This window comes from Leptosomus discolor, chromosome 9 (genome assembly GCF_034619465.1).
Source record: "Leptosomus discolor isolate bLepDis1 chromosome 9, bLepDis1.hap2, whole genome shotgun sequence".
NCBI lineage: Eukaryota > Metazoa > Chordata > Aves > Leptosomiformes > Leptosomidae > Leptosomus > Leptosomus discolor.
Window position 1 is genome coordinate 14265897 of NC_141399.1, and position 26420 is coordinate 14292316.

At 47.2% G+C, this 26420-nt stretch overlaps 1 protein-coding gene across 5 annotated transcripts in view; it reads right to left on the reverse strand.

Annotated features, from left to right (window-relative positions):
* The window catches only part of FLNB (filamin B), a 72276-nt gene that overhangs the window by 40076 nt on the left and 5780 nt on the right, over positions 1–26420 (reverse strand). For all 5 annotated transcript variants that reach the window (XM_086470112.1, XM_086470111.1, XM_086470115.1 and 2 more), the window contains exons 2-7: positions 7103–7351; positions 6026–6123; positions 5063–5210; positions 1797–1915; positions 971–1048; positions 14–176 (exon numbers count right to left, since the gene is read on the reverse strand). In XM_086470112.1, the coding sequence (XP_086326238.1) occupies positions 14–176; positions 971–1048; positions 1797–1915; positions 5063–5210; positions 6026–6123; positions 7103–7351 (855 nt within the window). The remainder of the gene's footprint in view (positions 1–13; positions 177–970; positions 1049–1796; positions 1916–5062; positions 5211–6025; positions 6124–7102; positions 7352–26420) is intronic.

The following is a 26420-nucleotide window of genomic DNA, read 5'->3' on the forward strand; positions in this document are numbered from 1 at the left end:
TTGTCCTGCTTACCCGCTGTGTAGAGGTCAAAGTAGGTAGGCTTGTTGGCAATGTTCCCTGTCGCCTCCAGTCCTGGTCCCTTTGCTGTTACTTTGCTTGCATCACCCTGGGCTTTGTCAACGTTCACTTCAAACGGGCTCTTTGAGATGTGCTGCCCGGCAAACAGGACTGAAACCTAGAGACAGACAGCGTCAGCTCCAACCCACCAGGCAGAGGCAGAGCTCAGTGTCACTGCCACACAGCCAAGTGTGAGGTCAAGCACCTGCATTCCTAGCACAGAGAGTCTATGGCTCAGAAGTGAGACACCATCCATCCCACAACCTCAATCCTGTCCATGCAGCATAACTGCTGGCCAACTCCTTAAAGTGCTACTGATCACGGGGTCAGCCACACCAGCAGGGATGCTTGAATGTAGACATGCCAATAAGAGGCAGATCACCATCCAGCAATGAAGTGGCAGCAGAAGTTGCTTTTATCTTTTCAGGCTGGCTGTGGGGAACAGCCACTCAGGCAAGTGCCAAGCAATGGGATCACCTGCTTCTGCAGCCATCTGAGGACACAGCTGCATGGGCAACCTTCTCTGCAAGAGCCCTACAGTGTAGAATATCATCAGTGAAGAAACGCCTTATAGAAACAACCTGGTACTTTCCTCTGTATATCCATGACAACCCACAAAACTGGCTTCCCAAGCTGCAAGAAGTGGCCCCACATGAGAGGAGAGCCAGCTGCAGCACTTGATACCCAAACACCAATGCACTTTCTCCCAAGATACCCCTCCTTCCCCCTTGAGAAGGGGGCAGCCCGATAGCTCAGACAGAGAATGAAGGCCCCACCGAGCTACCTTTTCTTCAATATGCCCAGAGTGGCTATTACGCCGTCAGTAAACAGGCAGCCCTCAAGGGCTTACGTTAACAACCAGCAGAGCAGAACATTTAGCAAGAGAATACTGGTTATTGACACACAACCTACCTTGTGAGGTCCAGTAACCCTTGGCACATACTGAACTGAATAGGTCTTATTTTTGTCACTGGACGGTGTTATCTTCGCCTAGGAGAGAAAACACATCCATCACCGAGCTGTGCCCACGCACGCCAGCCTAAGACTGTTCTGTGTGGCACTTTATACTGTGAACTATTTCTACAGCCGGCAATGTCAGAGACATGTCGCTGTGGGAGCAGCGAGCCTTGCTACCTCCTCTCATCACAAGGAAAAAAAACATTGGTTTTGTCTTTTCATGAGATAAAGCAAGCTGCCTTCCCACCCCAGCCCTTTCCCTTGCTGCTAACTGCTCTACTAAGGCAGGCCAAAACTGAGGAGACATTAAGTCCAACGTACAGCTGTATTTTTCTGGAATGTTGTAACACGATCAAGTGGAGCACTTGGATGAGAAGTTTCTATAAACATTAAAACCAGCATTTTAACTCAAAATGATTCATGGCATCTAAATAGCTGCTTTTGCCATTCTTGCAGAATGAGTAAGGGCAGACAGATTTAGTGATGTGTGTTATCTAAAAGCATGTCAGAATGTACTTGGCCAGTCAAGCTAAAGCCAGCAACTACTGGATATTGCAGTTGTGTTGCTTAGTTGCAGATACTGACTTCTTTTTCAAGTTCATCCACTAAGGCAATTATGAGGAAAAGCTTGAGGCTTGCACTTTTAATGGATGGTATTTTGCAGCTTCTTTTTAGATGATTTATCTGTTAAGACCTCACTTGTGAAAGATGAAGGTTACTACAAAAACTTTAGCATTCACATCAGCTTGACTTTTCCACACAAAATATTTAACATACGTACCTCTTCTCTGTTTCCTTCTGGATCCTCTATGAAGACCATCAGGTCTCCCTGCCCAGCACTGATGGTGTCTACCGTGAAGATGGCAGGCTGCTTCACCATGTTCCCGTGAGGCTCAACCCCTGTGGGACAGACACACAGCGGCACATTAGCACTTGCTGCAAAACCCAAAAGGTAGTTCAGAGACAACCCACAACCTGTCCAACCTGTCCTCCCACACAAGTCCCCAGCACCAGCTTCCCCAGGCCACTGCACAACACCTCTTCAGCAGCTGCCCAGAGCATTGTGCTCACAATAACCCCTACTCTTACAATACAAGCGTTTTTAAAAACTGGTTGAACCTCAGGATCTCTGGCTGAGTCAAATGCCACTGGGCATCTGGTTTCAGGTGAAAACAAGTTACCCCATTTGCCTAAGCCACGCTCTGAGGGTCACCCCCACCACTGGCGAGTGCCCAGCCGATGCCGACGCCGACAGCAAGCGGGGTATTGTGCATTAGCTGTTCTTTAGGAGCTGCTCTGCTTCACACAGCTAAACGCTGCAACGGTGCTGCACTGCAGGAAGGGCACCCAGGGAGGCAGGAGAGAAATTTTGGGAAGCCTTTTGGTAAATTTACTACCCTAGAGCCAAGGGTGAAGGACTTATTTAAGCAAGACAGTTCTTACCTATACTGTCCCATTTTACTTCATTTTCAGAACTCAGCTGTACAGATATTGCTCAGATTTATTATTCTTTGAGAGCTGCTCAAACTACATTGTTAGAGTGATTGTTGTACACACAGCACGCAGGAACCTCTTTAAACCATGAAAATCCTGCAATTCAGTGCCACTTACGCTTAACTTTTAATCAGTTTCCTTGTTCCTCAGCACAGGGCCTGCTACAGCATGCATTTACCAGCAGGGTTTCATCATCTCCCTATACATAGCCTCAGGTCATGACACCTGTCATGGTGGTGTCAGACTGAGTGGGTGGAAGAACTTCCCAAAATTGCTGGTTCCAGACTAGCCCAAACATATATACTCTTCCATCCAAAGGAATTACTCCTCAGCTTATTCATAAAACCGTGGGCACTACAGCTCCATAGCACAATTAGTGGAAAGTGCAACGTCTGATAGATTATAAAGGAAGCGGTCGTGAACAACAGAATTCCTGAACTTGTTTATCTTCAGAAAACAATAACTTGAGAGCAATGCAAGGAAGATCATGTTTTTATTAGGAAATCTGAGCATTCTGATAAGGTGTTAACAATTGACATATTAATTCTTTCAAACTAAGCCCTAGATTATCATCTGCTTTAAACAGCTATAAATTCGCTCTGCATATCTTCAGTCCACCACACAAGCATTAGGATACGGTATTCGAGTTAAGTATCCCCTTCTGCAAGCACAAGCACAAGAAGAAGGATTGCTTATCCTCAGAAGACAGCTTCAGCCAGGACAGCATTAGTCACAGCACTTTCGTAGCCTACATTTAATCTTCTAGTTTTTATTCTCTTCTCAGAGATCTGCTTTGGCTGGGTAAATGAGAACTCTTAGTGCGTCACTGATGATCTGCAGGACCCTACAGCACCATTGCAGGCTCACTTCACATCAGGTCTACACACAGCCACCCTAAGAGTAAACCACTGCAGTGTCCAGGGTGATGTGCTAAAACCAAGATTCACCTTGAGAGGTTATGAATAACTTACTGCAGTATATGGAAAAACAGTAACAAAAAAAAGCTAAGACTGACCAACTTCACACCTGACAACCATTTTTTTCTGGAAATGTGAAGACCTGTTACTCATTTGTCCAAAAGACCCTGCCCAGGTTGGCAGCAAGCCCCTTGCTGCTGGTTCTGACATACGTTAGCACCTTTTGGTTCTGACATATGTTAGCAGCTGTCAATTATATTTAGTGACTCTGTTTTGGCAATTAACTTTGGGGAAAACATCAATCTTTCAAGAAGAGCCGCTCACCCTTTATAAATTTCCATTACAATGGCTCCAGAGCACTGCATGCACAAAAGCAAACCAAGTAATTCCAGTTTTTGAAAGAATAAGAACATGACTAAAGCCAGACTTGACAGACTGAGGCAGGCTGATCAGTCATTACAACAGTAAGTGGACTATAGGTAGTCTATATTTTTGGGATCTGACAAATGTGTCTATGAATTGTGGTTTGCTGTGGAAGGCACCAATGAAGGACATAAACCCCAACTAGTGTAAGTGCTAAACCCACTTCTGACTACAATGACTGCTCGTCAGTGCAGAGATAGCGTCTATGTCTATTCATTAGACTAGTTAACTTTCAATGGAAAAATCAGGCTGAAAAAAAAAAAAACAGGAAAAACAGAAAAAAAAAAGGAAACTTTTGTTTCTTTCCGTTACACTCTCGTACACCCAATTCTGACACCCAGTAATAGTAAAAATCTCGAAGTACCTTAGCTGGCCCCAGATCTAAAAAAAAGAGAGAATGGAGAACAAAGTGTAATGCTTAAGTAATGTCTTGCTACACACCAAGAACACTAAAGGTAAAAATCTGTTACTCATTTAGTTGCGATTGTATTCCAATCTAGCGTAGAACCACATCAGAAGTTACAGGAATTATCCATTTAAAAGGCAAGTTAAAAATCCAAATGCCTATGTAAATCTACAGTTGCATAAATGTCTACGGACAAGTCCTTTCAATTAGCAGACACAGCCTTTACAACAAAAGCTTAGCATTATTTAATGTTTGAAGTGTTACCAACCACCTTTGTGCACGTGCAAATAAAGTATTCACACCTACTGATCAATTCAAAATCTGTAATTAGAATTAGCCGACCAATACACATCTGCCACCAAGCCTGGGAAACTGGAGACTCTGCCTCTACACAGAGCCTGCTCAGAGACACACATCGACGTAAAGGGGTTTTTCCTCTTTAAGGAGTGCTTTATCACAAGAAGCATTCACTGCTAGATCAATGACTGTCAGCAGCAATACTACTAGTTTAAATTTCACACCAAGGTTGTTTTAGCCCCATATCATGCTACTTCTTCCAGCTGTGGACTGCAAGGCTGGCAGCTTGCAAAACAGGTTCAGAGACTTTGGGGAATTTACATGTTAGAAATAGGAGTGTCTTTTGGACTATATCCACGTATTTCTGAAACTAGGCACCACACCAAGAGTATACAAGTGAAACTTTGAAGTCAGTTACAGTAGGTCTGTAGTTCAACACAAGCAAAAAACCCCACCCAGATTTCTGAAGAGTTAAACGCTCTGTGCAGCTTAAGCTCACCAAGTCCTTACCTCTGCCGTAAGCCCTTGCTTTCTTTGGATTCAGTTTGGGTTTTAAAGGAGCTCCTGGTTTCAGCTTGGCTTTGGGGAACTGGGAGAGGTAAGTCATTACAGAGTGCTCATCCACATCAGGGTGGATAATTTCTTCAGGGGTAATAACCTGAAAGACAGCGCAATTAAGTGTATTGTACCAGTGCTTGGTTACCACATGTCAACACAGAAACACAGCTATATACAGTGTCTCACATTTCAAAACTCCTGCATGCTAATGCAATTTCTTACATTTATTTTCCCTTTGATACACACAACACCATTTATTACCTCATGGCAAGAAAATCAAGAAGCTCATTATGGTCCAAATGTGGTCTGGGGGTGTTTTGTGCCTTGGTTATACGGGGGGTCTCAGGAGACCGTGACAAACTAAATGGTAGTGAGGCAAGTCCACAGTAGCCATGTTCCCCCCAAAAAGCAACACAGGGATAACTGAAACTGAAAGAATTAGTAATCCATAATCCTGTGTGCTACAGCTCTGAACTGCAGTGCTTGCAGCTTCAGAGACTTCAGCACTTTGTCCAACTTTATCAGCATGAAAACAATGTGGTTTGCAAATACATTGTTCTCTGTTTGAAAGTCATCTTTGATTTCTGAACCCTGTGAGTTTTCCTTCTGTGGCATTCAACACAGCAAGACAAACTCACTCCATGGACTAACAGAGCAGGCACCACTATACATGCACTTTTTCCCGTACCCTACATGCTGCAACACCAGCTGTCTTCAGTGGAGACAACTACACAAAATCTTACAATCAGAGCTCCGAAATGTAATAGTGCATTTCATTACAATTTGTCCTTTCTCAGGTCATTTCACATGAGTAAACCGTAACTTTTGGAAGCTTCCAAACAACTTCACCTGCTTTCCTCAATCTAAATTCAAGCTTGGTTGCCAGCACAAAGCTTAACCGCTGCACAGCCTTACCTGTGGCACGCCCAGCCAGTCGTCCGCCTGCTGCATGGCTTCCCGAGCATTGTCCACAGGTTTCTTCGGGTCCCAGGTCTCCCAGTCAGGGCACAGGCCTGCAAGGACATTTCAGTTGTTAGGTGTTACCTGCAAAGGAGCTACCCTTGCTGAAGAAGCCAAGTACAAATTCCACAGCCACTTGTATTATGCTGCTATACAGAAAGACAATCAGAGCTGTGCAAAAATAATCAAAACAAGATGAGCACGTGCTGCTCACTGAAAATGCTTCCAAGACAACAACCAGCATCTCCACAGGCTCTTATGGCACAGACAGTAGTCAGTTCAGAGAGACTCGCACCCACCTTGCCTGTCCACAAAAAAGATGTGCAGCTTTTCAGACAGCCACACAACCACACTGCTTTAAGTTTAAGATGGGCAAGACACCCTCCAAATTCAGCATGAATACATCTAGCCATCCTTTATGTTTCACTGGCTCTCCTGCAGCAGATTTGGAAAAGAAAATTTCAGCTGCATGCCATAGCACCCCGGATTGCATTAGATGAACAGCAGCAATCACACTAGCAAGGCTGTTTTACAAGAAGGTGAGGAAACTGCATCTTTTTCACACTTCATCACATTACTCTCCTTAAGTAGCACAGCCTTAGCTTGCTAAACACTGAAGTTTCAGGTAGTGTGCAGCTTCTGGCTGCTCTGTGCTCCCTCTGCAATCCTATTTCAGAAGAACACATGAAGCCTCCTGCGGCGCCCTGAAGTTGAAAGGTTGTTGGCACTTGCTGTGGGAACAAGTCTTCCTTGCATTTAGGAGCCAGCATTTGCGCCTTTGTCCCTTGTACCCAATACAAAGCTTAGACATGGCGCCTCCAATAATGCAATCACACATTCTGCTTTAGGCCAGTGTTTCTCTTGGCCAAGTTGTTTACAACTTGCTGCTTCACACAGACGGCCTCTTTGGACTTGGGTTTTCTTGAAAGCCGTCTCCAGCTCAGCAGTGAAAACCTCCTCTCATTGGAACAGCAGAGCAGCCACAAGAGCAGCAAGCAAGCAAAACGCTGACCATCAAAGCAAAGGCCTTACCTGGAGCACAGCTGTCAACAAGAGCCCCCAGTGCTTTGCCATCCTGCCAGTTTTGATTGAAGTTCGTGATTGGCAAGTAAGGAATTTTGTTCTGGATCCAGCCCAGCAGCCTCTGCTTAGGGGTCTGCTTCTTTGCATCATCATCACCTTCATCCTCCCATACTGGCATGGAAATGGAGTAGTGGAGGATAAGGGTCCATATCAGGCCAAGGATCAACTTCAAGTTTCCATCAACTATGGCTTTACTATCTGGAAGACAAAAGACATACAACTGATTATTTCCCACTCTAAAGGAAAGAGGTATGTTTTCAAAATAGTGTGCCTGGATTCATACCCAGGTAATCAAGGACAAGAGAAGCGACCCAGGTCACTGGAGACGCTTGCTCAGGCAGAGACACCATTCTCCATGCCCTGCATTAGACAGGAGGAAAGAGGAGAGTCCAAGAACCCAGCGCTCTCCAGAGGTGATGTGACTTGCCCTTGAAGCTTTACAACACCAAGCTTAGGAGAATTGGCAGTTTAGGGTCTCTGGTATTTTGCATTTGGATGGTAAGTGCCACATGGTATTTTTAATGGCATTTGTATCTTATGAAAGAGGCCAAATGGCATGTGATGGAGTTCACACGAACAGCATCCCAACACAGGTGAAATATCCCAGGGCATACCTAAAAACACCATTTAGGAAACTGCATTTATATACAGAAACATGTCTCGCCACACACATCAATAGTTCATCTTAAAAATGGTAGCAAAAAAAAAAAGTGCTGTATGATGAACTCCAGCAAAGTCAAGAGTTTGGAACTGGAACAAAGTCCAGATATATCATGACCTGGGTACAACTGGCAAAAGTGGGGAGTGGATGTCCATTTGGCATCCTTTGCACCGTCACACTCCTGCCTGCACAAAAAGTCATCCCTTCAAGCTACAAATTCAGAGTTAGAAGAAAATGAAAAGCCAGCTCTGTCTTTTCCACGTCACACTCTAGCCAAGCAAAAGTTTATCACCACAGTGACTGCGCTACAGCTCTACTTAATACACACTATGCAGGCTAAGTTTAAGGCTGTTTAGTATCAAGATGAGATTGTCATAAAAAGCTGTCTGAAGGGGGAGGATATTTTTCTTGCATCCGTTTGGCCTTATGAAGTGGCCTCTACAGTTTTGTGAATACTCTTGCAATTTATTTTGGTTTTAGTGAGCCACAGATGGGATGCACTCCCTTTGCTACTCAGGTCCAGATTGTCCGAGCTCACCCAAACCAGGGCTCTACTGCCATGTTTCGGGATGCCCTCAGCCTGACTGATCCTTTCATTCACAGCAGCACGCTACAGCAAAGCTTTTTTCTGTTCTTTCCTCCATTTCAGTGGAAACTGTTACAGAAACCCTTGTTTAGTCAATAGAAGTTACAAGTGACCTGGAAGCTTTTGTCTGCTCTCCAGCTCCCAGAGCAGATGCTGGAGTAAAGACAACTACAGCGGTACAAACTCACTTTCATGCCACCAGAAAAATTGTACAGGGATCTTACTGAGTCCTAGCTAGCAAAGGAAAAGTGTTCAATACTTCAATTGCCTTCTCCAGTTCAAATTCAGAGTATTACCAGGTGAAGTCCTCCAAGCCGAGCCTCATCACGCCCAACATCCCCTGGGCATGCCTTACTTGCTCCTCTTCAGCTACAGAGACTGCAGCAGCAACCCAATACCACCTTATCAATTCAAAAACATCTCCTGACTTTCAAAACAAGTGATTATACAGAATAGCAACCAGGAACAGTAAGCACCCTTTAACCCAGTCCTCAGGCGAAGTGGTTAATATTTACACGGTTTCACAATAGAGCGGTATGTCCTCAACAGATCATCCTATAACTTCAGAACTTGAATGGTGTTTGGCCTTTCTGGATAGTTAACGTCTGGTTTCTACTCCGGTTTTATTTGTATTGAATTTTTTTAAATACCAGTTTTGACTAATCTTACAGGATTACAGTAAGTGTCTGCCACTTGACTGCTCACTGCTGATTTCACATCCAGTCTGAAATATACAATAGATAGCTATGAGGTGATTAAGCCCCGCTGAGTTTTAATTACAGGTTCCAAGGTAAAAGCCTGCATCACGTAAGTAGTGTCTCCTAGTGACAACTAAACAGTCCCTGCTGTTACCCATTTCCACCTTCTTTCTAGCTGAGCTGCCAGATGGTCAGTGGAGGGAAGATGCTCCCTTACAACCTATTAGGGAAAGTTTTCTTGAAGGAAATTGTATCAGAACAGAAGGAAGAGCTGCATTTTACATAAATAAGAGACCCAAAGCCTCACTGGCAGGCTCACCATGGTGCCTGAGCTCCGCAAGCTGGATTTAAGGGCTGCAGCATGCAAAAAACAGACCATCAGTGTGAGCCCCCCACTGCCCACCCCGCTCCCTGTGCCTGCAGCACCTCCATCCCATGCTCCCAGAGCAGGACCACCCGCTCACACCGCAGCACTGGAGCACACCGCCGGCTGTCGCATTCCTGCGCCAGAAACGTCTCTGAGCTTCAGTTTCAGATTCATATTGACATCAGCATTTTACTAGAGTGGACACAGCAATGATTTAGTATGTTACAAGTAAACTAATTTCAGAAAGCCATCCAGCATTTCCAGGGAGAAAGCCAGGAGGAGAGAACCACCCCAAGCACACTGCTATGCGCACGTTACTCGAGATGAAGAATGGCTCGTTTCATATTTACAGCACATAAATAATGTCTATATGTGGATGCACTGCAGTTACTGCAGCAACCGGCTGCGTGCTCAGAGCTTCCTCCAGCACCTCATCACCATCTCCGAGGGCACGGCTGGGCAGTGGTCCTTGACCTGGGGAAAAAAGAGCCTGTGCACAAGACAGCTCCACATCGAGAGCAAGAATATCCCATCTCATCAGCCTTGTCCAGAGAGGCCAGCCGTGGGGCCGCTGCCCCGATGACAGGAAAAGGTCACCACAGGAATGGGATAGCTCTTCCTCCCGGGGCTGGCGCCATCCTCGCAACTGCACGTTGTTAGCAAAGCTCGCAAGCTCTTCTGGCCTCCCGGCTTCCTGACAAGCACAGGGATCTCATGATGTAATTTTTTCCAAGCCTGCTTGTAGGAGGGCTTGTCTGGTTTCATTTGGGGTGGGGAGGAGGGAGGGAGAAGAACTCCTGGGCAGGACAGGACACCTTATCAGCACCCAGCAGAGCCACTTGTGCATCCTTACTGCAGACATCCCGCTCCCAGCTACAGGGGATCCCACCAGCAGCTCAGCTCTGACTCACAATCTCTATCATGATACGAAAGGACCCTCCATCTTCAAGAGACCAGAGTCCAGCCCTAAATGGGCTTGGCTTCCCAGCGCTGGTATAAAGCTCATCTCCATCCAAGCATCCAGCTTCTCCAGAAAAGCCCCTGCTTTAGTGCTGCCTTTTTAATTAACCAACTAAAATCATCCAGTGCATTCTCCTCGAGGTCTCTCAGGCATTAAAATGCAAGTGGCACCCCTAGAAGATAAGTATTCATCAACAGGTCCTGCACAAGGAGCACAGAGCTGTCTCAGAGAACTCTGAAACCCTCTCAGCACAACCAAATTTGCAGGCATCCCCCACCAGCGCCAAGTGCACGCTGCCAGTGTAATACTGCCCAGGTTTTGGAGCAGTGACAAAAATGTGTTTCCAATGACACTTGAGCACCAACAATCATTACTGCAGGTGTTGCTGTGTACCCCAGCTCAGCTGGCTTTCCACTGGATCCCCCCCATGCCCTGGTCCGCTTCAAGACATATTTTCTGGCCATCCCAGGCTGGAAAACAGGTTATATGAACAGCAGATCTTGCAGCAGTGCTTTCTTACAATGACCATTACTTTTAGGCATACTTTTTAGGCATACTTATTACTCACACAATCTATGCTTTGAAGCTTTACAGAGCCTTTCAAGCTACATGTCTCCATTACTCCTCTAGAGCTTATAGTAAATTTACAGCCTAGAGACGCACACTTGCAGTCACTGCTTCAAAACCACAGTGCAAGTGCCCAGCCCCTCGAGGATGCACCTCCAGCACTGGCAGTACAAGCAGCAGTGTTTGACTTTCAGCTTTGATGAATTAGCTAGATGGGAACAAATTGTCCGCTTTCAGCCGAAATGGAGAGTGTGTTTATTCCATGGCACGATGCGAGTTTCCAAGGATTAAAGGAGCCCTCCCCACGTGGGCAACAGCCACCGATCCCCGCCTTACCGTGGCTCGGAGGAAGCAAGCTGCCGCATCTCATCCGCCAAGATAATTTAGCAGGGCTGAACGAATTCTCTACAGCACTATTGTAGACAGCTATAATGTAACCTATCCTGGAGAAAGCATGGTCATCTGCATAATTTGCATTATTCACATTACAATGCCTATGTTAACATCTGCAGATGCACTTATACATATGCCAGAGCACACTCGCTCATGGTTTCACTGTACCTGGTAGGTCATGTGTGCTTTGGAGATCAAAGTTCCTGCACAGCTGAGTCACACCACTGCACCAGCACCAGAGCAGGATACCTGCTGACAGCCATTTAACTTATACTTTCAAGGGATATGTGTTCATGAGGAACCCAGGCATGAAGCAGGAATCCATGGCTGGAATGCCAGAGGACGTCTTGCCTGCCCCAGACCAGTACTTAGGAGGACTTCAGCTTACCTGGAAACAGAGCCAACCAACTTTAGAAGTGCCATCTAGAACAGCAGAACTATGAGGATTTTGAGATAGGTTTTTTTGGTTGGTTGGTTGGTTTTTTTCATTAGAACTCAAAGAGGTTTTGGGCTGCTACATGGAAGTCCTGCTGATACTCAGCTGCAGACTCCAAATTTGTGAATGCTGCCAGATGACCACTTTTAGACAGTCTGCAAGTTATCATGGCTAGACACACGGTCTGGAACCAGCAAGAAGCAGAAACACTCACGTTTGCCTTTAACAGGAACCTTCATGCCCACCCATGCTGTTCAATGTGCATTTTAACCTCAATTACTCCACTCTAACTTGCTTTCCTCCTCTAAAAGTACCCGATGGCAATCCAGCGCCAACAAAACAGCTACTGCCATGCAGCAGGATGCAGCCCTGGTTCAGCTGCATGCAGGCAGAAGCAGTCTGCAGGGACAGGCTGCAGTCAGCCCACTGTCAAGAGGTCCTGGCGCTGGGATGCAGCTCGACAGGACCTGCGTGCTGACTGCTGGGGAAAACCTGCCAGTGAGACTTAAGCTGTTCTGCAGAATCAACATCAGCATTGGACAAGTGAGCACTCACTCTTCTGTAAAAAAAAAAAAAAAAAAAAAAAAAAAGCCTATATATAGCCTACAACATTAAGTTTTATGTAGGAGTATCCTGCTTCTTAGTCAGCTATTAGGATTTAAGTGGTTGCCTGGTAGGGTGAAGAGGAAAACAGACTGAACTAGAGCTCATTTGCTTCCCCCATCACACCTCTGAGTCTAGATTGTAATTCTTACTCTTTTATTATCCTATTAACTAAGTGGCGACCAGCCCAAAAAATGGATTATGGCAATTCCATAGGCTGACAGTACACACCACTTGTCTCAGTCTTGAAAGGGAACCAAGTTTTAACTGCTCAAGCTGATTTATAATTGTTGCTCTATACAAAATATTAATATGATATGTTACACTTGGACTGTTAATATCGCACTCCTTAAAGCATGAAGACATTAAAGTGCCTAGCCTTCAGCCAGCAGCGTGACTAGCCTGAGCCAGCAATGTGACCAACTTGAGACAAACGTGTGTCATTTTTATGGCCTGGGACACAAAAAACTTCCCAACCCAACCTACCAAGTGGAAAACAGCCAGCGCTGCAGAGCTTGGTCCTCTGTATTTGTGCTTGCAGCTGCCCCAGGAGCAAGTGCCAAAACTGAAACCTGGCATCGATCTGAAGCTTAAAAAATCATCTACTGCAGCAGAGATCCCTAAACACTACCTGAAGTGTCGTACTCCAGCCAGCAGCATGGCAAGATCTCACTTGGTGTTGACTCTTTAAACAGAGCTGTCTTAAGGTCTTTAAGTCACAACATCCTTTAACCTAAGCACCTAGGGCACATTCCAGTTTAGTTTTAGGCATCAGCTCTGGGACCCCCAGCATAAGAAGGACATGGACCTGCTGGAGCAGGTCCAGAGGAGGGCCACGAAGATGATCACAGGGCTGGAGCACCTCCCCTATGAGAACATGCTGACAGAGTTGGGGTTGTTCAGCCTGGAGAAGAGAAGGCTCCAGGGGGACCTTCTAGCAGCCTTCCATACCTGAGGGGGCTCTGCAGGAAAGGTGGGGTGGGACTCTCCATCAGGGACTGTGGTGATAGGATGAGAGGTAACAGTTTCAAACCGAAAGAGGGGAGACTTATATTAGATAGTAGGAAGAAATTCTACACTGTGAGGGTGGTGAGGCACTGGCACAGGTTGCTCAGAGAAGCTGTAGACACCCCCTCCCTGGACGTGTTCAAGGCCAGGCTGGATGGGGCTTTGAGCAACCTGGTCTAGTGGAAGGTGTCCCTGCCCATGGCCAGGGATCAGCACTAGATGATCTTTAAGGTTCCTCCCAACCTAAATCATGCTATGATTCTATGATCTTCAGAGCTGTAAGATTATTTAGTAGACTTACAATCCACCATCACTTGATTTCAAGAGCTAGTGCTGCAAGAGAAATTCCTGTGATCTCACATATCTTTCAGAACTGCTTCACTTGTCTCTTGAGCTTTTTCTCAGCCCAGTGTCCAGTCTTTATTTCACTCAGCTCTATGCTGGAAGAAGCAGTTTCCAGAGGGGGGTAAAAAAAAAAAATAAAAATCAAAAGAAGATCTTGCAGACTGCGAGTCCCCTCACTCAACTGCTCAAAACAGTTTCCAAGTTGCTTCATGGAAAATTCCAAGCAGATTTTTGGGAAAAAGGAAAAAAAAAAAAAAGTCTTCTCCATGAGGTCTGTCACATACTGGAACAGAAGCCCAGGGAGTCCATAAAGTCTCAATCCTCCAAAATACTCAAATTTAACTGGACACGTCCTTGAGCACCCTGATCAACTTGGGTCTGCTCTAAGTACACAGCTTGAACTATATGACCTTCATTAGGTCTCTCCAGAACTAAATTATTCTACAATTTAAAAATTAAAAAAAAAAATCCACTCTTACAAACAACTTTTGACTAGTATCTTTTGCTTATGTGCAAGCCTGCTTTGCATTTAGATTAAGCACAAGTATTACCCAAACTGTGGCAACGCTCCTTGAACTGTGCCCTACAGCAGAGCTGCAAGTTACTTTCTGTTGGACAATTAGTGGAAACAAGATAAGCTACTACAGCAGACAGCTTCCTTACTAAATCGAGCTAGCAATACAGACTGTGCAAAGTGTTGCGCAACAAATCAAGCATTGAAAAAGCAACTTCCAAGTAGCAAATTTACTTTTTTAAAAAAAAGTTTATTGGCTGAGGCCACAGTCAACACTACTTATTCACAGTCTGCACAGTCATGGCAGAAGTTTTGATCTTCACATGTGAAAGTTCTACCACAACTAGCACTGATCTTTGCATCCAGCTTCTCTAAAAAGCAGTCACCTTCTCCAATCTTGATGTCTTTCCCATTTACAATTTTGTTTTATGCATTACATAAGGAAGACCCAAGATGCATGCTCCTTAACACAAAACAAAGGAGCGGTCTCAACAACAGCCATTACTCCCTATTTCTTGACATGGAAGGAACTTTGTATAACACACACAAGTTCACCTAAGTTACGGATCATTTATGTAGAGGCTGTAGGAATTTAAAATCCTGGTATCTTGAAGTTTCTGAGTACTTTCCCACCTCTTAATTATTCTCACCTACTGTTAAGCAGCTGTAGAAACTGCGGGACAGGCAAGTTAAGTACTCATTAGGGCTTGATCTTCTGCAACAGTGAAAACTCCACATTGAACCAAGCTCTTCCAAAGCCCTGCTCCACACTGTGTGCATGCCAAACAGAAGCATGCAGATGAGACGGAGCTAAGCAAGCAAGCTATCTAAGGAAATTCTTTGCTGAAGCATACAGTATGTGTTCACAGGCTTACCGCGTCTGCTAAAGACATTAGCGACATCCTCTGTAGGGATAACATGTCTTTAAATCAATTACACAGGTTCCTGTGTGCTTTGAGAGCATGCTGCAACCATCTCCTCCAGTGACCCTTAAGCCCAGGGCCACCTCACAGCTTCTCAGGGCTCAGCACATCGCTTGTTGTTCAGCTGCATGCAGCCAGCTTACCCCGCAAAATCACCGGCTGCGCTTACTCCACAGAGTTGGCACTGAGGCAGCTGAACTCCGTCCAGTTTCATGGGTTCCTAGCTGTGACCTGCTACAGCCTCTGATGGCAACATGCTCCAGCACCACTGCACCTCTGTTTCTCAGCAGTGTTTGTGGTCAGCGCTGTGACTCGAGGAGAGCTCTTCCATGCCACCCAGCTTACCTGAATCCCAGCGGGCTTCCCGCCCACCCGCTCCCAGCTTAGCTCCTGCACCCTGCCAAGACACTGACAGTGGTCAGCTTCACTAACGAGCCCCAGGGCGTTCGTGACCTGAGGAAGTGTATCTTCGGGAAGTGCCAGGTATACACCCTATACACAGCAGATCCACTAGGCTTTTCACAAGGTGAGTTTTCCAGAGGAGGAATGCCATTTCACTGCAGCGCGGTAAGAACAGTAACTGAGTGCTGATCTGGGCACAGACAGGATAGAAAAAAACACTGGGTGTTTGCAGTTGGTTTTTTGGTGTGGGTTGTTTTGTTTTGTGGTTTGGTTTTGGGTTTTTTGGTTTGTTTTTTTTTTTTTTTTTTTTAAAGGGGATAGAAACTATTTTACTCTACACTTACCAGAGTGTCTGGTTATTAAAAAAAGAAAGATTCCCTTGCAAGGCTCATCTTACAATTCAGATCTTTCCAATAGTTTTTACTTTAACTGCATTTGAAACCATTCAGATCAGTCAGAGAACTTCAGGCCACTATTGCATCCATCACCCTGTACTGTCTAGTGGTGCACACTGGGCTGCTGGAAAGGATCTCTCATGAGGAGGAACACACAACAATAAAAATAAGTTCAAATCCAGTCCTTTCAGTGTAGATTTGGCAAGAAAAAAAATCATACAGCCTTTTTATACAGAAGAGAATAAAAAGAATCAAGCCAGTGGAGTTCACAGGAATGAAATACAGACTAAAATAGCTCTGCCCAACTTTTTAATGGACACCCAGAGACTACTTACATCTCCCATCCAGAAGAGAAAGGCGTAACATGAAGCAAGTTTAAGCCAGCAGTGTAACAGCTTCTCCTAGAGGAGCTGGAAACACCCAAGGGGGCTGGAAGAAGTCAAGAATTTAAAAATTAGGAATTGTTGGGGTGGGTGGGGAAAAAAGTCAAAACTGCGGGTGGCTTATGATACAATTCCTTAATACTTTCACTCTGCATACACCTAGGGGTTCTGTCGTCTTAGTCTTAAAAGCCATATACCAAGTTATGGATGTGAGACGGAAAACGTGTTGATCTTGTGCTCGGGAAAAGCCCCAGGACGGAGGCGTTAGTGCACATCCCGCTCTTGCCCCATCTCCCCCAGGAGCACGAGGAGGGCTCCACGCTGCCGGGGACGGGACGAGCGGCGAGCCAGGATGCGGCACGGGAGAACTGAGAGCCGGTCCCACCGGCTGCTTCAGACCGAGCCGCTCACCGCCAAGCAGCTCCCGCTCGCAGCTGCGGGGCCGCGGTGCGGACACCCAGCCGAGCCGCACCCGGCCGGGGATGCTGCGCTAGTGATTCGAGAGCCTTTGCACAGCAGCAGCTTTCCAGGAGCGCTGCTTTATTGGAGGCGGGCGAGCCCCTCGCCAGCTCCGCGGGGCAGCCCGCCAGCGCGTCTCGTCCACCGGCGCGGGGCACCGAACGGCCCCCCGCCCCCCGCGCCACCGGCGGAGGAGCGGGGCCTGCCCGCCCGCCGCGACATCCCCGCGCAGACCGCCCCTACAACGGGCCCAGGGAGGGGGGGGGTCCCCCCCCGCGCTCAGCCGAGCGCATTCCCCGCTGCTGAGCTCATCCCACCGCCCCTCCGGGCCGGCCCCGGGAGCCGCCGGGGCACCGCGGCTATCGGCCGGGGACGGCGGCGGGAGCGCGGCCCCCTCGACGGCAGAGCCCTGCGTTTCGGGGGGGCAACGCGCGGAAGCCGGGCGGCGGGGGCGGGCACAGGCTCGCAAACCTCTCACCGTGCGAAGGGAGCCCGAGTCCGCTCGGGACGGTCCTGCTCCCCACCGGTGCGGGGTGACACAGCAGCCCCCCACTCTCCAGGACAGCACGGCGGGCAGCACCCCGAAGGCGGGTTGCATCGACCTTGGGAAAGACCCTGGAAAGGGCCCGGCAATGGGGGCTCGGGCTACGGGAAGGGCTGCGGGATTGCGGCCACCGCCCCGGGGTCAAACGCCGACGGGAGGCACCAGAAAGCTGTAGGGCCTGGGCAACGCAGGCTGCCCGAGTGCCGAATAATCATTCAGGAATGACTTGTGAAGGAAAGTCCCTACAGTGGGGAGTGAACATTCCGGAAAGTGGATTTCTGTGAAATGATGGAGGGAAGGGGGAAGAAAGGAGTCCTCTGGCCTTTGCCACGCTTTGCAGAGAAACACTTCACTTGGCTTTTGAAGCCAAGTGATGCAACACAAACTACGCCTCCCTCCTCTGGGCATGGGACGGGAGCGAAAGGGGAATAATAGTGTGCCAGGTCTCTGCTCCCCAGGGGTCAGCACATTTATTGCCATAGCACTGCAAAGCTTCACCTTCCCATCAGAGCGGGCTGCTACACCCGAGTCAGTGTCAGCAACACTGCTACCAAATTCACAGGAAACAAGTTCTACCTCAAGACATTAACATTTTAGTCAAATGCAAAATTATCTAACCTTAGCAAGAAATACTTGTCTAGGAGTCTGATAAACTGGAGGTTGCTATTTCATGCACGCATGCAAACAAAAAAGCACCTCCTCACAACACATCATGTGCTTACACTAGAAAGCCAAGCCTTCATCAGCAAGGCTGAACTGATAAAAACAGCTGTAGAGCCAGATTTCTGCAAGTGTAACACAATAAACCTGAGAACTGTCTCTGAAGCATGAGAGTGCTGTAACCATCTCTGCAGGATTCAGGTAATCCTACTTCTCATCAGGTCACTTCAGGTTGCATCAAGGTTAAAAACCCGGCTACTTCTTGCAAAGACCCCCCAGGGGCTGGCAGGTGACAAGTCATCAGCACTGTGTTGTACCTTACATGGCTGAAGGAAGGCTACCAACCTTCAGTGCAGGAGACCCACAGGCAGGTCCATCCTCAGGCATCAGCATGCACTGGAGATGGAAAAGGTACAAGAGATACGGCTGCAAAAAAACCCGCAAGGCCAAAGAGCACTGAGTAATCCAGGGGTTTCCAGATGCCAGAGTGACCTCTGCGTTACTGAAGAGCATGTTTATTCACAGTGGGGGTAGGTCAAGATAGTTGTAAGAAACAGCATGTAAAATCTTGCTGAGATAAATGAGGCCATTCAGATAGGGCTGTCTGACATCTTCTGTGAGGCAGACGCCAGGCACGAAAGCTGCAATGGATGGAGTTTCTGAAGCCAAAACAAACACATTGGAAATTATCAGAAGTGATTACTGTTTGGGGAAATCCTTGGCCACAACATTCACCAAGATTCAATTTTTCCATCTGAAACCAGAATTGCTGTACTGACTGTGATTCACTGTGCACAGGGCTGCTTGAAGGAAATCCCCATTCATGCAGCCCTGCGTGGCTCAACCCATCTCCACTCCATGCTGCAGCACCAGAGAGCTCAGGATTGGAGCATACTTTGTGGTCTGGGGTTGGTGACACATCAGAAAATACCCTGCCAGCTGCTTTAGCTAGGCAAAAGATTTGTGGTTTGTCTCAGTTTTGATAGTCCATGATTCTGAGCACCTAACAGCACAGCTCCATGCAGGTTTGAAGCATTTAAGCACAGATACCCTGTTACAGATGCTCTGTAGCTTAGTGACAAAGTTACTCCAGAATTTATCAGCACGTCAGCTATCTCTGTCCTCCCATTTCCCTGAGAAGCAATAGGAAAGTGATTAATCTGTCACGCAATTGCACCCCCGCTGCAGATCCAAGTGGCCGCTTTGAAAATCTCCCCCCAACAGCTGAGCCATTTCAGCAATTCCTTTTGGATATTTCAGCAATATCCATTCAGACATAAGTACTCACTCTCAACAAAAACACAGCACTGAAAGCAGCCCTACACCCACATGCTGCCACCAGAACGTGTCTTGCCACTCCACTGCAATTCAGCGCTGCTGTGATGGTGCAAACCACCTGAAATCAGCTGTGGTCCTGCCTCCAAGCTCCAGCCACAGGCATGACATTGCCACAGGAGTGCCCATCAGGAGGAGGATGACACATATGCACAAGCCAGGCTGCTTCCTGCAGCTGCACACCAAGTGAGGATGCTCGGGGCAGTTGCACAGCCACTACAAACACACACATCCACTGCACATCCCTGCAGTCCTGGCAGGCACTGTTGCTTTTCCATGACCAGTAAGAAAATGTCTCTGCTCTTGTGCGTAACCAAGCTACATATTAAATCTTCGCGATCTTTCATGCTCAGACTTCTATCCTCCCCTCCACTGGAAACCACAACCATCCCCATTCAAGAAGGCCGCTTCCTTCCTGGAACATCAATCCTCAAATAAAAAATATTCACTGTTGTGCAGCTGCTTCTTGAAGGAAGCAGCTTTCCCCTCTTTCTGGGGAAAGCAGGGAAGTAATTTGAACATATTTTTGTATACTTGTGTGTAACCTAGCAGTAAACACACTTCCATCTGCATGTAGCACAAGGCTCACTCCTGCACAGTTGAGATTTAATCCTTGTGTGTTTAATATCCCACAGAGGACAGCACTGTGTTTATACGGTTTCAGCTACAAGCCGCTAACATAAGGAATAGACACTTGGCTTGAGGCCCAGGTAATTCATCTGACAGTGGCTATCGGACAGACCTCTTTTGAGAGGAGCTTTCATGAGCAGCAAAGCAGTAGTGAATCTGCAGAGGCACAGTCTGCATGGGTGGTCTCTGAGCACCTTAAAGAGGACCATATGGGGTTAATGGTACAGCTTGAGCACACATTAGCCCCAGCTGTGCAACACACACTTGTGCAGACCACGTACCCACTCCTCCCACCCAAACTTGCTCGCCACACAGCGAAGCTTTGCTTCAGTTGTGCAAGTTTTGCACCACTGCCAGTAGCCCAAGGGACCACCCCAGCTGCTCTCCCGCATCGTAGGTCCTTTGCTACGTACAGGCTCTGCTCAGGGGCCATCCTCCTGCTCTTCCCCCCACCAGGTTGCTCCTAGCAAGAGGCAGGGAGCAGCTCTGCTCATTTGACACTATCAGCCTAATCCAACTTTGTCAGGAGCTGCTCAGCCATAACAGGCTCTCGCTGCTAACAGCATTTCCAAGCTAGGCAGCACTCAGAGGGATACCACCTTTCCTCTCCAGAGACTGGCCTTCAAATGTTCCAACTAAGGCTTCACACAAGTCTTTCCAAACTTCACAAGCTTGCAGCTCTCTCCCTAGTCTTCAGGGACAGCACTCCACCACACACATGCTGACTAAGCAGGGTGCAGGCAATTACCCAAATCCCCACCAGCTGTAAGATCTCAGTTTTAATCTGCAGTCTCACATTGTTCACATTTGCAAGCCTATTGTGTTTCACATTCTTAATACAACACAAAAAAATAAAGCACTGGCTCTAGGGACAATTTTGCTAGAGCTGGAATAGTTGCAGCAACATTGCAAGCTACACTGCTCTGCCTGATCTCTCATACCCCTTCCAGTTACCTGCCACATTAGATACAGGTTTAGGCCACCTTCTTTGTTATCAATTCCTCCATTTCACAATGAAAAATGTTTAGTAACATGCCATTACCTCCAACCAGACAGAAGCCCCACAGGAGTTTGTCCTGCTCCTAGGCAGAGACTGGGCTGCTCCTTTCAGCTTCTACATTTGAGCCTGAATACTTTGGCAGTGCAGGTACTCGCTTCAGAATCCTGAGCTAATTTTCTTACAGGTAGAGTATGAAATATTCTGCAGCTTGTTAAAGCCTATGCTTAAGTAATAAAGCTGGTTAAAATATTTAAGCTTCCTCTGCCTTAGGCAGTGTTTTCAACCAATAGCTGCAGCACTTCATATGAAGCAGTTTATTTTTCCTCCTTGCAAATAAAACCTGTTAAAGGTACATAATTTTCTTCAGTTATTTATCTATATCAGAAGAGGTATTTCTTTAGTTTTAAACATTGAACTCAGAGCTAGGCTACAAAACCATAGCAAAATCTGAAGTAGATTTGTTGAAGTAGGGTTTTATGCCACTAACTTCAGGGGGCTTCCCTGGATGAGTCAGGGTTGTTCAGCAGAGCTTTCCACCCACAAAACCCCAGACATGTCTGGTGTTTGCAGGGCCTGAAGTAGCAGCTCCTCACTAAAATTTGCTGCTCCTGGTGCTTTCATGGCAGAGCAAACCATGTCCATGAGCCAACCCTTGCAGAGTAGCTTCGAACTGTGTCCTCGCAGAAAGTGGTATATTGGGATATAGTCAAGTGAGGATCCCAACAGCAATGATGTGGTTAATTCTCTGGGACAAGGTCTTTGCAATACTCTTGTCCAGGAGTCCCAGATGCTCCTATCTCTGTAACTGCAGACGTCTGCAAGGCATTAGCGTGCCCAGTAATACTCACTTAGCAGCCACTAATCATCCAGTGCGACAGCACCAAGGGCAGGGCTGAGCCAGCTGGCTTTACAGTGGCAGTGAGCTAAAAGCAATTAGTGCTTCTTCACTCTTACATTTTGAGGGAGACTCTGAACCCCTGGAAGACTCTCTCAGGCTTTTCTAACTTTCTTGGATGCAAAAAATATAACTGGCTACTTGTGAGCTGTGCCTGCTTCTGCACAGCTCTGGGGAGCCCCAGGACACACTGAAGCCCAAAGCCACAGGGATCTGCAGGCACTCCTCGGTAGCCTGGTTTTGTGGCCCCTCAAGTAGACACCTTCCTTGGTCTTTGGTGACTCAACTGAGCTGGCAATCATCACTCTTACTACTTGGGTTAGGTCAGGGAAATACTATTGGTACAGGAGCTGGTTTATCAACACACAGCCAACCTCTGCCAGCCAGGGTCTTCTCTGATAGCAGCTGCGCTGGGTTTGTGGTAAAAGCTGCCCTCCTCCCTCTGGCCATCTGTGTTTCATGTAGCAGTCCAGTTGTCCAGCACACATGCTGCATCCTCTGCTAAGTGTCAAACTGACTTCAGCCAGCACTAGATACCATGGGGCCACATAAGCACAAAGTATTGAGACCATTAAGATGACACCATGACAGAGGGTCCCATGGTCCCAGTTTAAAAGCACCCATGTCTTTGTTCTGACACCTGACAGCCACAGTGTCCAGCACTGCTGACCTTGGGCTGTAGCACTGCAATTCACTGCAAGCTTTCGTAGCAGTCATCAGCGTAGTTTTCTATTTCTTCATAGTGGCACTTTTGTCACAGGCCTAAAAGAGTTACCAAAAGAAATAATCAGAGACAACTAAAGCTGTTTCCATTTGACTTCTAATTAGATCATTGATCTTGTTCAAGCAGTTACATAAGCCATCAGATATTTGCATGCAGCCACACTGTTAATCAACAGCCAGAACAAAGCTGAAACAACACAATTAGCATCCCAAGTCTTCCCACAGCTGGTATGTTAAGTCTGTTCAGACACCAACTCTTTCCCCACAGAGGAATTTGATACAACAAGCCACGTCTGAGCAAGTGACAACTGCTCAGAGAGCCACAGCAACTAGCAGCAACTCCAGAAAGCAACAAATCTGCAGGAGCATCCAGGTGTTGGAGCAGGCTCAAAGGTGCCTGGGCTTTGGACTACTTGGGAGACTGAAAAGCAGAATTATTCCGAGCCTTGCAGAGAGAAGGAAACCCTGCAGAAATTCACTGTCTAGCTATAAAGGTTAAGTATCTCTTGATACCTTGCACCATCAAGACAACACTTTGACACTAATTTTGTTTTTAGCAAGCCAGCATTCCCCATTCTGTAGTGAGAATCAAAAGCACTCGGGTTAACCCAAGATTTGTGTCTCACACCAGAACAGACACAAGGTGTATTCATTATACTGACATTGCCCTGCCAGGGAGATGCATCAGAGACACATGCAGGACCCTGCACATATCCCCCAGCTCAGGCTCTTTGCTCCTGCAGTCCAAACACAGAGGAACCTGCTGCTACCACTCACCTTATAATAAATGGAGAATCTGCACAAAGGTAAAGGTCACCTCCAAGACCTATTTGTCCATGTTTTTTAGCCTTGAGACCTAAACTAGCTCCAAGACCTGGCTTGCCAGTATTTGCCTGTGGGAAGTCCATTAAAACCATGCTGCACCTACTGCTGCAAGGTTGTTGTGAGAAAAGGGAATGTAAAACAGTTAATTATACCAATTAAAGGAAGTATAGATAGAGCACATTAGTATCTAGCCAAGGGGAACAGCATTTCCTCTTCTATGTTTGAATAACCTTCAGATGCACATATCATGGTTGTTTGCTCAGAGCAGCTCCGTACACCGTGCCTACTTCTGCAGGGCTCCAGAGGAGACCTTTCAAAAACTTATTTACACAACATAGCTCAGCAGTTGCCACTTACGGCTCATTTTAGGCCCACCAAACACGACAGTACCCTTTAATATCGGCTCAGACAGACACACACACACATTGTCTCCTCACAAGAGTGGCCACAGACTAATCAAAACCAGTAGGCAGCCGCAAGCACCCAGAATAGCCTGAGATGAGCGTGGGCTGTAAGCTGTGGAAGAGAGCCGGCCACCAGCATCCTACCCCAGGGCCAGACATGCTCACAGCACTCATGCAAGGCACAGGAGCTGGCATTTTAGAGCAGCACTTAATAGCTCAGCCGAGAGCTCATCTTGCTGGCAGTCTGAAGTGCACCCCAGATTTCAGCACAAAAAGCTGGTGGAAACGCACCAGCCATGGGCTAGCAGGAAGGGTGGTGGCTCCACTGCTTTCAGTTACTGCTCCGCAGCAGAGCAGAGGACCTGTGGCCAGCATTGCAAACACTTGCACCCCACCCAGGCTTGCAGAAGACATCAAGAGACTCCCCAACAGCACAGCAAGACCAGAGGGTTGCTCACAGCCTCTGGCTGGTTGCTCAGCACAGCGCCCACACCACACAAGCACCGTCTGCAGCAATGCACCTCCTGCTAGTCTGCGCCTAGGTGACACCGGGACATGCTGCTGCAACAGCCCTTGCCCCATTTTTCCCCTCACAGCAAGCAGGCTGGGCATCAGTGTGACAGTGTCTGTCTGTGCCCACCTCGCCCTCAGAGGACCCGGTGTTTGGGAGCTGTGCTGCCATGCAGCCTGGCCAGCTCATACCGGAGTAATTCAATGCTCTGACAAATAAATGTGTCATGATTTATGGCATGCCCTGAAGCAAGGGAGAAGGAGCTGCAGCCCATGAGGTCATCGTGGCCCACAACCATTTTTGTGCTATTACTGGGTAACATTGGCAGGAGGGTTCATGCAACCTGCTGCTGCTGTTAGATGAAAACAGCTTGTCCCCTTGCAAGTATCCCAGCCTGGATGTTCAAAGCTCTGCCACTATCAACTTACCAGCCTGATCAGTAAAACTTGCTCTGTTTCAATGACCCAAAGAAAACAACTCTGAAATATCAGCTGAATTTATGCTTTCAAGTTAGAGAGTGCCTTCAGTATTTATTGGTTCCTTCCCATTAGGTTAGCTGTCTACTTCTGCAAGTTGTAGGGAACAGCAGAGGACCATCACCTATCCAACTCGGAGGAAGCATCCCATTAGCAACCAGATGGCGCAGCTGTATGTGTGGCCGCTCTTCTCAGAGGGTTTATTAGAGAGCCATGGCTACTTTCCTCCAAGGGCAGTATCAGCAGGAGATCCAAACAACCCCAACCCATCACACCAGGGGAGACAGGATTCAGCTGCTCCACCCTCTGCCCAGCCCCAGGCAGCTCCAGGGCAGTGTCTGCTGTGTTACTCAGCACAAGGAAGGATGTGCAAGGCAACTCTTGCTTCCCCAGGAACTTGAGCAAACCTTCTTCGTTTGGCTGTTGTTTGAAGTGGCCTAGCTTGTTTTTCCTAACAAAAAAAATCCGTTTTATTCTAGCAGTGCAAGTATTATAGTTGCCATGTAGTAGCACAGAAGAAGCTAGACATTGCATACATCTCACTATGGATGTTGGACTTCAACTGCTTACAGCAGAATACGTTTACACAAGAAACTGCAATCCATTAGCTGAACCCAAAGCCCACCACAGCAGATACAATCCTTGCTATGACATACTAGATGTTATGTAGACACCTCCCAAACTCAAGGTTATTTGCAGGGGGGACAGAAAGCTGAGGGAAGCTCACACAGAGGTTAAAGCCATGTCAGAGCCTAGAGAACCACCTGGTTATGATACAACACACACTCACTGTAAGGCTTTCAAGTATAGGAACTAGGATTTATCCCCTAACAATGACCTGGAAGAAAGCATCTTCCCCATTATATTACAGAGCACTGGTCCTTCCTCAGGAGGAACACAGGCAGGAGTGCAAGCTACAGAAACTTTTGCCTTGTGGGGCGGGGACACACACACACACACACACACACACACAGTCTGCACCAAGGCCCCAGGAGCAAGACCTAGGGAAAAACCTCACTCGAGCTTCACTGCATTAATCCAAATCAACAGGCAGAGCTCACTTAGCCCACTGAAGAGACAACCTCAGATCTCAGTTGAGTCAACTCTGAACCCACGGTCAAGTTCCCAGGAAACGCAAGAGTAGCTCTGCTCACCCCACCCAGCCAGCCGTTGGAAAAAACGGTGGGCAAGTATTCACCTCCACCGCACACATGATACTAGAGCAATCAAGAAATGACACAGCAACAGCTAGCACAGGTTTCACAGATACAGTATTTTCATGAAAACTGTGACTTCTTTCTCCAAACACAACATGAAGGCACATACCTGTTCCCCCCACCATTCGCATGAATTCAGCCTGTGACAAACTAAGCCTTGTGAGCAGTGCCATATGGTGAAGGCTGTAAAAAAGCCTGCTCAGATCTCCTGACAAAGATGGGCAGTGTCCTCCCTTAGCCTTTTCTACTTTTTTCCCTGGATTCTTCCCCCAACAGTTAACACTCAGCTACACAGCATTTCCTCCCTCTGGCAGACACACTTGGAACACCTGATTCTGGTTTTCTT